The following is a 13,770-nucleotide window of genomic DNA, read 5'->3' as shown; positions in this document are numbered from 1 at the left end:
ATGAGCATACTTTTAAGAAGAGTTAGCCAGAAAGCTCATGTGGTCTGTTTCTCTTTGTGCACAAGGAAGAGGTCGTGTGAGCACGTGGTGAAAGGGTAGCCAGGAAGAGAGCTTTAACTAGAAACTAATCACTGGCAACTTGATCATGGACTTCTAGAAATGTTTCTGTTGTTAAATCACCCAGTCTATGGTGTTCTGTATGGCAACTGAGTAGACTAATTATAACTGGTAGACTATCTAAGGCTGAATGCCTGTATGGGATCAGTGGCCAACAGTTTCTGTTTGGGAATGTGGAAAAGAACTTCCAAATGTTGAAGTGCATAAGGATCCATATGAAGAGCAGTTGAACATGCTTGGGTTTGTCCTGAGAGATGGGCAAATGCCATTCAGAAGAGATGGACAGGGACTTTTGTTGCCCTTGGCTGATCTAAAGGGAGTTGGATTCAGACCCCCAAACCTAGAGTGGCAGGCAAGTGCCATAGGCATCCAGTACACTAATGTATCCAAACTCAGAGAAGCTGACAGGAACCCTGGTGAGAATCTTCTCTTGTGCTGTGGGGAGGGTGCCCAGGGAGAAGGGCTTGCACCTTGCTGGGAAGAACCCTGCATCAGCACACTAGCTGTGCTCAGTGTTGGCTGTGAGCTGCCTGCAGGAGTATAGATACAATGCAGTAGTAGATCCAGAAGGGAAGCAGCAGGGGCAGCCTGAGATCTGAGTGGCCAGTTTGTTTGTTTGTTTCTTCTTTCCTTTCCTTTCCTCTTTTCTTTTCTTTTCTTTTCTTTTCTTTTCTTTTCTTTTCTTTTCTTTTCTTTTCTTTCTTTCTTCTTCTTTCTTTCTTTTTTCTTTCTTTTCTTTCCTTTCTTTTTCTTTCCTTTCTCTTTTCTCTCTCCTTTCTTCTTTCTTTCTTCTTTTTCTTCCTTCCTTCCTCCTTTCCTTTCCTTTCCTTTCCTTTCCTTTCCTTTCCTTTCCTTTCCTCTTTCTTTCTCCTTTTTTTTTTTTTAAGAGTTTATTTATTCATGAGAGAGAGAGACGGAGACTTGGGCAGAGGGAGAAGTGGGCTCTCTGCAGGGAGCCCGATGCAGGACTTGATCCCTGAACCCCGGGATCATGCCCTGAGCGAAAGACTGACACTCAGCCACTGAGCCACCCAAGCAGCTTGAGAGGCCAGTTTCTATGGCTACCACACAACTTCTGCTGGATTCCATCCTAAAGATTGTTGGGAACCAGGAAGATTTTAGGTGTATTCTCTTCTGTCAAGAAGCTTACGTTCCAGTTAGGGAAGTAGTAACATTGGTGAGGAGGCCAGGAGGCTTTGCATTTAATTTATGCAGCAGTTACTGAACACTTAACTCTGCCAGCTTCATGCTGGGAACTGTAGTAATGCTGGTGCCGCTGGATGAACCACTGGATTGGGATGGGGCCTGTGGGAATGGAGAAGAAAAGGGAAGGGAAAAGAAAGATTTTACGTAGCATTTTATAAATCAAGGCATGTGGGGCACATTGGTTAAGTGTCAGATGGTTAAGCATCTGCCTTCGGCTCAGGTCATGATCCCAGGGTCCTCGGATCGAGCACCACATCGGGCTCCCTGCTTTGCGGGGAGCCTGCTTCTCCCTCTTCCTCTGCCTGCTGCTTCTCCTGCTTGCCCTCTCTATGTCAAATAAAAATCTTAAAAAAAAAAAAAAATCAAGGGATCATGCATCAGAAAGAGCCAGGCAAGAGCAAGGTTTTACTCTCAAAAGTAGAGATTAATAAGGAAAAGCTCAACTGAGGCAGACCTGCTCTCTTTAGGATTGCACACTGGGCTTTCCTAAAGTAAATGAACTCTTTGCTTCAGTAGTAAGTAGTAAGACCTGCCCAGTGATGAATGTATCCCAAGTGAGCGATGTATTGCTAATTGTGCCTGTTTGATGTTGCTCCTTTCAGTTGTGTACTGTCAGCTATGGAAAAGTCAAGCTGGTCCTGAAGCACAACAGGTAAAGGGTTCTGTGACAGCAACCCCCCGGCCCCCCCGCGCCCAGCACTTCCACCCTGTGCAGACTGGGTGGCAAGGAGCTAACTCTGTGGACTGTTTGTCTGCACTAGCACCCGCTCCCCTGAGTAAGAGGATAAAAAGAATAAGCAAAGCGAAGTGACCAAAACCGGGAATTCGTTCACTTGCCACTGTGTTCCCCTCTAGCAGTAGAGCTGGGGCTCAGACCTGTCCTTATTTGACTTTAAAGCAGGGCTTTGCTCACACCCTCATTTTGTTATATCTTGGCCAGTAGCTCATAGCTCAGATTTGGCCAGGGGTGTGGGAGAGTCTAGAGTGGAGAGAGGCACAAAGCCACTATTTCCAGACCATCTGATCAGATGAGCAACAGAACCTTCTGGAAATGTATGCTGGTTAGTAGTCACCTCCTTCCTTCCCTCTTGCAGGTACTTTGTTGAAAGCTCCCACCCTGATGTCATCCAGCATCTTCTACAGGATCCAGTGATCCGGGAATGCCGCCTGCGGAACTCTGAGGGGGAGGCTACCGAGCTCATCACAGAGACCTTCATGAGCAAGTCTGCTGTATGTGGGCTCCTGGGTCACCCTTGGGGTTGGGAGCATTTGGAATGTCAGTTCTCTCAGGGGTGGTTAGTTTAGCACTTGCAACCTTGGGACCCCATGATCTTCTTACAACTGCAGTTCCCCTTAACAACTTTGGCTCTTGCCTGGTAGCAGGAGGGTTCATACAGAGATCTAGGTCCTAACTTTCTATTACAGATTGCTAAGACTGCTGAAGCCAGTGGTGGGCCTTCTACTTCCCGGGTGACAGACCCACAGGGTAAATCTGACATCCCCACGGACCTTTTTGACTTTTATGAACAAATGGACAAGGATGAAGAAGAAGAGGAAGAGACCCAGACAGTATCTTTTGAAGTCAAGCAGGTTAGTGAAGGTACCCCTGCCTAAGCTGGCCCAGCCCTGCATGAACTCTGCAATCTGTGTGCAAGGAAGGGGTTCCCGTCTGTCCTGTATTGCTTTCTCCTTTTTGGAGTCTGGACTATAGCGTTGTTCACCCTAATGGATTTAGATCTGCGTGTCCTGTTCCTTAGGCTGGTGGGGCAGTCTGCACGAGTTCCTAGGGAAATGTAGGAAGTGGCCTCTTGGATTTATGTACATTTTATTTTTATTTATTTATTTTAAAAAGATTTATTTATTCATGAGAGACAGAGAGGCAGAGACGTAGAAAGACAGAAAAGCAGGCTCCTCACAAGGAGCCCAATGTGGGACTCGATCCTCTGACCTGGGATCACTCCCTGAGCCTAAGGCAGATGCTTAATTGCTGAGCTACCCAGGCGTCCCAGATTATGTACAGTTTATAAGCATCCTTTGGACCTAAGATTATAAAACCTCTTTCATGCTCACTCCTTAGGAAATGATTGAGGAACTCCAGAAACGTTGCATCCACTTGGAGTATCCTCTGTTGGCAGAATATGACTTCCGGAATGATTCTGTTAACCCCGATATCAACATTGACCTGAAACCCACAGCTGTACTTAGACCTTACCAGGAGAAGAGCTTGCGGAAGATGTTTGGGAACGGACGTGCCCGTTCAGGGGTCATTGTCCTTCCTTGTGGTAAGTGACACCTGAATGAAGAAGGTGGTCAGGCTCTTTAACTCGATGTGCCTGCCAGCTTCCCCTCACTCTCTTTTGTGTGCTTTTCTCCAAATCACACCTGGCCAGGGAACAGCCAAGGTCAGATGACTCCCTGATTGAGAACTTAAATATTTGAGTGCCTGCTGTGTGCAGGACTCTGACCTCAGCAGTGAGGATACATCAGTGGGTAGAACAACCCTTCTGACATCATGGAGTGCGCTTTTGTGGTGGAGACAGGTGGTCAGTCAACTAAGCGATGTGTCAGATCTTGGGCCCTGGAGAAGAGGGGAGGTTTTGGGGTTAGATGGTGATGTGGGGAAGGTGCTATTTTGCATCCTGGGGTTAGGGTTTCAATCTTTGCAGCCTTGTGAGTTGTGTATATATGGAGACTTCCTAGCATAGAAACTATGTTCCTGGATGTATGTCCAAAAAAAGGGCAGTACAGCCCCCTTGGCACCTGTCTGATACTATTTGTCCTAAGTCATGTCCAGTCCTGGCCGGAGTTCCTGGCCAGAGGTCATAACAGATTCACCTGGGGGCCCTACAGGTTCCTTTTTTTTTTTTTTTAAATCACCCAGGTGATTTTGATGCACACGCCCTGTAAAGGAGGAATTGCTGTTTCTGTTTTTATTTTTATTTTTTTAAGATTTTATGTATTTATTCATGAAATACAGAGACACAGGCAGAGGGAGAAGCAGGCTCCATGCGGAAGCCCAACGTGGGACTCGATCCTGGGCTTCCAGGATCACTCCCTGGGCCGAAGTCAGGCGCCAAACTGCTGAGCCACCCAGGGATCCCCTATTTTTTATTTTTTGAAATATTTTATTTATTTATTCATGAGAGACACACACACACAGGCAGAGGGAGAAGCAGGCTCCATACAGGGAGCCCAACGCGGGAATTGATCCCAGGACTCCAGGATCACGCCCTGGGCTGAAGGCGGCGCTAAGCCACTGAGCCACCCGGGCTGCCTGAATTGCTGTTTTTAAAGGAAGAGCTTGACTTTTATCTTGATATTCAAACGGTGGATGATAGTAAATGGAAGCCCTGGAATGTTGCTTCTCTGCCAGTAGTGTCTGCTTTTCCTGTATTCCTGAGTTCTTAGTCCAGCATGCCATGCAACCATCGAGGCTGCCTTATACTGAGTCCTCCTCTGTGTGGCCCATCTGCCCCAGCAGTGCCTCCTCCCCATGGCCTGGGCAGGTTATCCTCAGCTTTTGTTCAAAATGGCAACAATAGGAATGTCTCTTATGTCAGGTTTGTTTTGAGATTTCAGCATTTGAACAGAATTCATGAAAAATGATACAGTAGGGCCTGGTGCTTGTCTCTCTTGATTTTCATGTTTGTGCATGAGCTGGGCAGGACTCCTTTTTATAAAAAGGGAAAACAGAGGCTCTGGAGCAATAGGTGCCCCACAACATCAGTCGTGAGGATCAAGGAGTTCTCCCAGATTTGTGTGTGGATGAAGCCAGTGTGTGTCCATTGCAACCTGGCCTTGGACATCATTGCCATTTGGTTTCACATAGGTGCTGGGAAGTCCCTGGTTGGCGTGACAGCTGCATGCACTGTGAGAAAGCGCTGTCTGGTGCTGGGCAACTCTGCTGTGTCTGTGGAACAGTGGAAAGCCCAGTTCAAGATGTGGTCCACGATCGACGACAGCCAGATCTGCCGTTTCACCTCTGATGCCAAGGACAAGCCCATAGGCTGCTCCATTGCCATTAGCACCTACTCCATGCTGGGCCACACCACCAAAAGGTCCTGGGAGGCTGAGCGTGTCATGGAGTGGCTCAAAACTCAGGAGTGGGGCCTCATGATCCTGGATGAAGTACACACCATACCAGGTGAGCAGACGGAGAGCTGAGCCGCCCACTCCTCGCAGAGACAGAAAATGATTTCCCCTTGTTGGGTTGAGGGAAGGACTGCTGTGTAGTACATTGGTCTTGCTAGAAAGGCTTGGTGGGTAGATTTTTTAAATAAGAGGTGGGGGTGAGGGTGAGGGTAGGTTAGGTGGTGGATAGGTGTATCCCTTCACAGCTTCCTTAATTATGGGTCTGGAGTAGTCATTCAGAAAATGGTATTTCCCTCCTTCCTCCATGTTTACTGTTGCAGCTCAGCTTCCCCTTAACCCACTGGTTTGTGGTGCTATGAAAACTGGGCCAGGAGCACTGAAATCCTTGCTATAGTGGTGTTTGTTTTATTTGAAACCCAAAGTATTGCTTCTTAATGTATTATAAGAACCCTACTTCTCCAGGTGTTTCAAGTAGTCTTTTATTTTTTTAAAGAATAGCTATAGTGATAAACTATCTGCTGATAAAATCCACCCATCGTAAATGTACAGTTCAAGATTTTTAGTTAATTTTTGGACTTGTGCAGCTATCACCATGACCCAGTTTTACTTTTTTTTTTTTTTTAAAGATTTTTATTTATTTATTCATGAGAGATACAGAGAGAGAGAGAGAAGCAGGCTCCATGAAGGGAGCCCAATTTGGGACTCGATCCCAGGACTCCAGGATCATGCCCTGGGCCAAAGGCAGGTGCTAAACCATTGAGCCACCCAGGGATCGCCATGACCCAGTTTTAGAACCTCTCCCTCACTCCTTTACAGTCAGTGCTTTGATCCCTAACCCCAGGGACCATTGAAGTACTTCCTGTCTCTCTAGATTTGTTTTTTCTGGAAATATCTTATTAACAGAATCATATATTGTTTATGTGCCTGCTTTACTTCGCATGATGATGTGTCCATATTATAATGTGTATTGATAGTGTCTTCCCTTTTATTGCTGAGTAGTATTCCAGGCAAATCTTTTTTGATAAAACAAATGAAGGGGGAGCCCTAACAAATTAAGTGTAAATTAGAGATTTCTCTGAATGAAATGGAATCAGAGGCATTTTCACATAGAATATTTGAGATATGGCCAAAGTGATGCTCGAATCTGTTCTTTTCAGTGTAATGAGAGTCCCTCCAGCACTCCTGGATGTCTAGAGAGAACTAGAGAAATTCACAGCAAGCCAGGTGGGAATCAGGGGTCTTTTAGGTTGAAGGAACGGTATTTGTCCTGAGGTAGGAGAGTACTTGGCATGGTCTGACAGCAGGAAAGTGGCCATGTGGTGGGAAGGCGGACATAGGAGAGAGCAGTCACAGCCAAGGTTAGCGAGGAGCAGGCAGGGTAAAATGGGGGCCAGATGCCATAGGACCTCAGAGGTCACTGGAGAGGCTTTGGCCTGTACTGGAGCAAGAGGGAAGCCATTTGAGGGATTTGAGCAGAGAATGACATGTTCTGATCACGGCTATAAAAATACCACCCTGGCTGCTGTGCTGAGAATAGACTGAAGGAGGCAAGGGTAGAAGCAGCTGGATGGGTCCCAATAGGAGTAAGAATAAAGGTCATCTACTTCTGGATGTGTTGTGAGGGTGAAGCTGATAGGCTGGATGTGGGCTCTGAGAAAGAGAAATCGGGGATGACTGTAAGGTTTTTAGCTTGAGTAATTGGAAGGAGGGAGTGGCTATGAATTGAGATGTTGAAAAGCCATAGAAGAAGCAGGTTTGAAGAGTACTAATTAGGAGTAGGCTTTAGATACTTTCATTTGATTGCCAGTTAGACATTCTGGCAGTGACAAAGATGTTAGAAAATGGGCAAAAGACAAGAATAGACCTTTTACCAAAGAGAATGTATGTACAGATGCCAAGAAGCATTTGAAGAGATGTTTCACATCATTAGTCTTGAGGGAAATGCAAATTAATATCATGAGATGAGATGCCACTATACACCCATCACAGAGGCTACAATGAAAAATACTGACAATAATGAGTACTGATGAGAGGACAGAGCAGCTGGCATACAATACCAGAGGAATTGCAAAATGAGCAGTCACTGTGGAAAAGTTGGGCAGTTTCTTAGAAAATTGCCATATGACTCAGCAGGCCCACCCCTGGGCATCCATCCTAGAGGATGAACACTCAGGTTCACGCAGAAAGTTTTTCCTGAATGTTTATAGCAGCTCTAGTCAGAGTCTTCAAAACCTGGGAACAACCAAGATGCCCAGCAGTGGGTGACCAGATAGATAAACTGGTACGTCCCTCCCCTGGAACGCTACTCAGCCATGAAACGGAACACATGGTTGCTGTGCACAACAGCTTACGTAAACTTCCAGAGATTTGTGCTGAGTGAAATCAGCCCATCCTGGAAGGTTACAGAGTGTATGGTACCTTTAAAAACTGTAGTGATGGAGAACAGATCAGCGTGTGCCAGGGGTTGAGGAGGGGGTGACTGTAAAGGGAGAGCATGAGGGAGTGTTTTGGGATAATGAATGCATTGGTCCATATCCTGGTTATGGTGGTGGTGACACAAATCTATACATGTGTTAAAATTTATAGAACCAATCCCACCTACCCACCCACCCCACCCCACCCCACCCCACCCCCCAGCAAAAGTCAGTTTTACTGTGTTTGATTTTAAAAACTTAAAAAAAATAAGGAGCAGGGGGTAATATTGGGTCTGATTGTATTGGAAATTGGTGACCTAGAGAATCACATCCTGTGAATGAGTTTGGGATTGCGGCTTAGTTGGAGGCTGTGTTTGAAACTTGGGAAAACTTGAGGCTTTCTGCTTGAGTGTGTATTTAGTTTATGCTGATGTCCCTCTGTAGCCTCGGTCCTGGGGCCCAGAGGGCAGCAGCCAGGCCTGGGCTTGGTTGTGTGGCAATGAGGAAGCAGACAGGTACCCCCACAGAATTTCATGCTTGCCCTGGGTGTCTGTATGTGTCTCTTTCTTCCCTGGTTCACTGAGCCACTTTGTCTCTGACTGGGTAGGAGAGTAAAACCAAACAGCTGTTAAAGAATTCGGAGTTCAATCTCATGAGCCCTTTGGCCTGGCCATGCCCACTAGGCCAGAAAGCCAGTGCTAAAGAAGGGAATTCTAATAAATCACAGTAAGTTTCTTGATTGTTAAATATCTCCCACGTTGAATTAGATAGAATGATAAACCTTTCAGACCTATCGCAAAAGGTAAAAAGATTGCTGTGTTGTTTCATACATCTTCCAAAAAGACTCCTGTTGGGTCACTATATCAGTAAGGAATTTGCAACTGCAGGACCTGCATATAAAGTGCTTAGTGCATGCAAGACACTGCCGATTTCATTATTTCAGCAAGTATTCATTAAGAATCCACTAAGTATCAGATGCTGTGCTTGGACTGGAGATAAAGTGGGAGGGACAAAGAATCCCTCAAATGTCAAATGACAACTGACATAACACACAGTGAAACAAGTCATACCCACAAAACGTGTATTGTGATTTTTTTTTTAAAGATTTGTTTTATTTATTCATGATAGACACAGAGAGAGAGAGAGAGAGGCAGAGACACAGGAGGAGAGAGAAGCCGGCTCCATGCTGGGAGCCAGACGCGCGACTCGATCCTGGGACTCCAGGATTGCGCCCGGGGTCAAAGGCAGGTGCTAAACCACTGAGCCACCCAGGGATCCCCCTATTGTGATTCTTTTTATATAAAGTTTGGGTGACTGAAGTCCGATCATGGTTCCTTTGAGGGAGAGTGCTGGTATTGACAGGAAGGGTCTGAGGAGAGACTTCTAGATGCTAAGAACACTTATCTTGACCTGGGTGATTCCACAAGCACCTACTTGTGTAAAATTTTGTCAAACCATGCACTGTATTGTATGTGAGTTCTTCCTCTTGACAGCCGTATGACTGTTAAAAGAATGTGGTAGTGGGATGTGACCTGTTTGCAGGACAGATGGCACAGGAAGGCCTTTCTGGCTGCAGACGGTCCAGGTGGGGTCCAGACTCATGCTTCCCTTGGGTTGATAGAATCTCTTGGCTGTCCGGAGCTGCTCCCGCATTAGGTTGGTGTCTCCATTACCTTGACTGCCATGCCCTTCTGACACAAGGAGCCTTGTCTGGGGTCTCGGCTACCCTTTTTTGGAGTGGCACAGTCCTCGGACATAATTGTGCTTCTGGTCTCCGTCTGTCAAGTGTATGTATGAACTGTGTTAGGCTTGGAAGACCTGGTCTTTATCTGGGGGTTAGACAGCCCTCTGCTGTTTCACTGTGTTCTTACATTTTTGGCTTGTGTTCTGGTGCAGTCTAACCCCTCTTTCCTCAAATTGTTAACATCTGTTTCTGCAGTATCCCTAACCTTACCTTTAATTGTATTATAAGATAAGCATGACTCAAACATGTTTTATTTATTTATTTATTTATTTATTTATTTATTTATTTATTTATTTATTTATTTATATTTATGATAGGCACACAGAGAGAGAGAGAGAGGCAGAGACACAGGCAGAGGGAGAAGCAGGCTCCATGCATCGGGGGAGCCTGACGTGGGATTCGATCCCGGGTCTCCAGGATCGCGCCCCGGGCCAAAGGCAGGCGCTAAACTGCTGTGCCACCCAGGGATCCCTATTTTTTAATTTTTAAAAAAGATTTTATGCATTTATTAGAGAAGAAAGAGCAAGAAAGCACAAGCAGGGGGGAGCGGCAGAGGGAGAAGGAGAAGCGGGCTCCCTGCTTGGCTCCCTGCTTGCAGGGAGCCCAGCAAGCAGGGAGTCCTGGGGCTTGATCCCAGGACTCTGGGTTCATGACCTGAGCCAAGGGCAGACGCTTAACCAACTGAGCCACCCAGGAGCCCCACTCATGAGTCAATACTTCTTTCAGAGTATTAGGATTTTTATAATTTTTTTTAATTTTTATTTATTTATGATAGTCACAGAGAGAGAGAGAGAGAGAGAGAGAGAGAGGCAGAGACACAGGTAGAGGGAGAAGCAGGCTCCATGCACCGGGAGCCCAATGTGAGATTCGATCCCGGGTCTCCAGGATCGCGCCCTGGGCCAAAGGCAGGCGCCAAACCGCTGCGCCACCCAGGGATCCCAAGTATTAGGATTTTTAAAAGATGAGCGCATGAAAACCCACAGTTAGGGTTTTTGAAATTAATGTCTCATACCCACTTACGTGTTTATTTAGTTTGATAAATCAGAAAGAATTCTAATAATGCCAAAGAGAGAAAAACAGGAGGTTGCTGGTTGACCAGATAAATCTTATTGGAAAAGCACAGAGAAGGGAATTTCCAAGGCAGGTCACGGTGCCTGGGGTTTTATGTCTCCCTGTTTTTTCCTTGGTTTCTGGGAAGATGGTGGGAAGCTGAGGAGATCCAGCTCTTTCCAGTTCTTTGATTCCCCAGTTACCCAGCCATTTTCCTGACAACCTGGGTACAAGTTTCAGAGCAAACAAATGCCTTGCATCATGTAGAATGCAATTGTATTTTAGGTGTTGTAGGTCATGTTTCAGGTTGCCATTTGCACCCCTGCTGGTAGCTTAGATGTTGTGAGGAAGGATCCTACGGTTTGCTAACCTGGAGCTTCCCTAAAGCCATTTCTCTCTTTTGTTTTCTTTTTCTTCCTTCTTTTGGACAGATCTGAAAGTGATGATTAAGGCTTCTTGCCTAGTCACTCTTGTCTAGAGCCAGATTCCTGTGATTCAGAAACCCGGGGGTTAGCCCACATGGCATCCCAGGCCAATGTGAAGTCGCAAGGCTGTGTGTGGTCCTTGAGCATTTAAAAAAGTGACGGTGTGAATGCCCTGATTGTCTCCCCAGCCAAGATGTTCCGCCGGGTGCTCACCATCGTGCAGGCCCACTGCAAGCTGGGTTTGACTGCAACCCTAGTCCGGGAGGATGACAAAATCGTCGATTTAAATTTTCTGATTGGGCCCAAGCTCTACGAAGCCAACTGGATGGAGCTGCAAAACAATGGCTACATCGCCAAAGTGCAGTGCGCTGAGGTAGCTGGCTCCTTCCCAGCATGGTCTCCAGGGGAGGGATCTCTTCTGCACCCCGGGGTTCAGGGAAAAGGGATCGTCTCAACTCCCCACGGACAGATTCACAGTCCAGGACCTGAGCAAAAGTACCCTGTTGCCTCACCCTGTTGCCTTGGGCCCTCTGTGAGGTCGGCAGTGTCCTACCAGCTCTGCAGGCTGATGAAACAGAATCACTTTCTGGGGGTGCCCTGTCAGTAAGGGCCAAGTTGGGATGGTGACCCAGGCTGGTTTGACGCCAGAGCCCCTGCTGCTCCTCCTCTTCTCTGGGCCTGAGCCTCAGGATGTTCCCGCCCACCCTCATCACCCTGGAGGGATTCTTGGGAGGCCCTGCGTGGGCAGCCATTTGGTCCACCCCCATGTCAAAGCCCCTTGGTTTTAATGCCCCCGAAGGCACCTGTGGCCTAGATCATTTTATTTCTGAACACGTCAGGAAACACATTGTCCCAATTTGGTTCTACAGTGAATACCTGCACAGGTAAATGCTTAAAGTACACAGTTAAAGGTAAGTCTTCTCAGAGGGAATAACAACAAAAATCCTCTCTAGCCCCTTGAAGTTACTGTTACTCATTGGCTAGGGTAGGGTGCCTCTGTTCCGAAAGGCAGAAGGGGGCCTGCTGGGTAAAGGTGAGTCTGAAGAACCTGGGCAGGGAGACTTCATTTGCTGAAAACTTCCCCACCCTGTAGTTGCGTCTTCATACCCAGCACCCATCTTATGATGCAGAGTGGCATCTCTGAGGCCTGTTATTCCTTTCCAGTTGGTTCTCTCCTCCCCCTGCCAGGGTACGCACTATTATGGAAATGGGTTTGTTATTCTCTTGCTTTCCTTTATTATTTTACTTCTTGTGTTCATTGCCCTCACCTATTTTGCCTAGCTTTGCCTTAAAAAAAAAAATCTTTATGTAAATATAAATAGGACCTGTTTCTTTATGTCCTTTTTTCAGTGCTTTTATTCCTTGCAGAATGTATTACTTTTTTTTTTTTTTTTAAGACTTTGTTTATTCATGAGAGACACACAGAGAGAGGCAGAGACACAGGCAGAGGGAGAAGCAGGCTCCCTGCATGGACTCCATCCTGGGGCCCCGGGATCATGACCTGAACCAAAGGCACACGCTCAACCACTGAGCCACCGGGGCATCCCAGTATTAATTTTTTGATGCTGCAAGTAGCTGTAGTTCAGTTTTTTAAATTGCTATATAGTATTCCATTGTATAAGTATACAGCAATTTGATATGTGATGGAATATTACACAGCAAATAAAAATAAAATCTCTAATGTTGACAGACATTGGGGTTGCTAAGTTGACTATTTAATAGCTTTATCCAAGGTATAAGTTCATGTTTCTTAACACTCATTTATTTTAAGTAAATAATATGATTTATAAATTCTGTGATTTTAGTAAGTATAAAGAGTTCTGTGGCCATCCTCACATTCCAGTTTTAGACTAGGACTTCCCACTGCCCCATCACTACCCCAGAAATTTCCCTCATGTCTGTTTGCCATGAATCCTTGCTTCTGCTCCCAGCCCTAGTGAGGCACTCATTTATTTTATCTCTATTAGGATGTAGTCTAGTTTTCTAGTTTTTTTTTTTCCTGTTACGACGATGTTGCTGCACATATTTTTGTACTTGTTTTGGGGAGATTTGGGTAATTTTTTTCTAAAGCAGTATTCACACTGTGGACTGTGATTCTGTAACAGATGATGACATTGCTTTATTGGGTCATGATCAGAATAGAATAGAATCTACCAGAAAGCATAATATATATTAAGGGTATATGTTATTTAATAGAACTGTGTTTGTGCATATGGATGTTTAGTTTGTGACGTAAAATGATTCAACTGAGAAGTTCACTGCTCTGGCAGATACACCTAGAAATAGCATTTCTGGGTCAAAGGCTATACTGATACTCACTTTATTAGTTGTGTCCTAGAAAACTGTTTTCCAAAGTGTTGTATTGGTTGACATTCTCATCAAGAGTGAGTGAGGTTTTCCACATCTTCTCCAACCCATAATACAGTTTTGTTTTCTTTTAATTTTTGCTGACACATTATAAAAATGGTATTCCTTTATGATCTCAATATATATTTTCTTGCTTACTAGTGATGTTGAGTATCATTTCATATGTTTATAGACCATTCGTGTTCTGTGAAATGTATGATTTTAGAGATTTTACTGAAAAAAGAATTGCTTTGGCTGTAAAGAACTAGAAATTCTAATGAGGACATGGACAGGACATGGCCTAAGAGGAACCAGAAAATAGCAGCAGCAGCAAAACCTGTGAATTTGAGCTCAGCCCAGTGTTAGGCATATAGTG

General features: G+C 45.5%; 1 protein-coding gene across 2 annotated transcripts in view; it reads left to right on the top strand.

The window, feature by feature from the left end:
- Positions 1-13,770, top strand: part of ERCC3 (ERCC excision repair 3, TFIIH core complex helicase subunit) — a 32,207-nt gene that overhangs the window by 1,855 nt on the left and 16,582 nt on the right. For both annotated transcript variants that reach the window (XM_055316248.1, XM_055316247.1), the window contains exons 4-9: positions 1,926-1,975; positions 2,418-2,553; positions 2,749-2,913; positions 3,401-3,605; positions 5,153-5,467; positions 11,237-11,421. In XM_055316248.1, the coding sequence (XP_055172223.1) occupies positions 1,926-1,975; positions 2,418-2,553; positions 2,749-2,913; positions 3,401-3,605; positions 5,153-5,467; positions 11,237-11,421 (1,056 nt within the window). The remainder of the gene's footprint in view (positions 1-1,925; positions 1,976-2,417; positions 2,554-2,748; positions 2,914-3,400; positions 3,606-5,152; positions 5,468-11,236; positions 11,422-13,770) is intronic.

This window comes from Nyctereutes procyonoides, unplaced genomic scaffold (genome assembly GCF_905146905.1).
Source record: "Nyctereutes procyonoides isolate TBG_1078 unplaced genomic scaffold, NYPRO_anot_genome, whole genome shotgun sequence".
In the NCBI taxonomy this organism is placed as follows: Eukaryota; Metazoa; Chordata; class Mammalia; order Carnivora; family Canidae; genus Nyctereutes; species Nyctereutes procyonoides.
The sequence above is the reverse complement of the archived record's forward strand: the minus strand, read 5'-3'. Positions and strand labels throughout refer to the sequence as shown.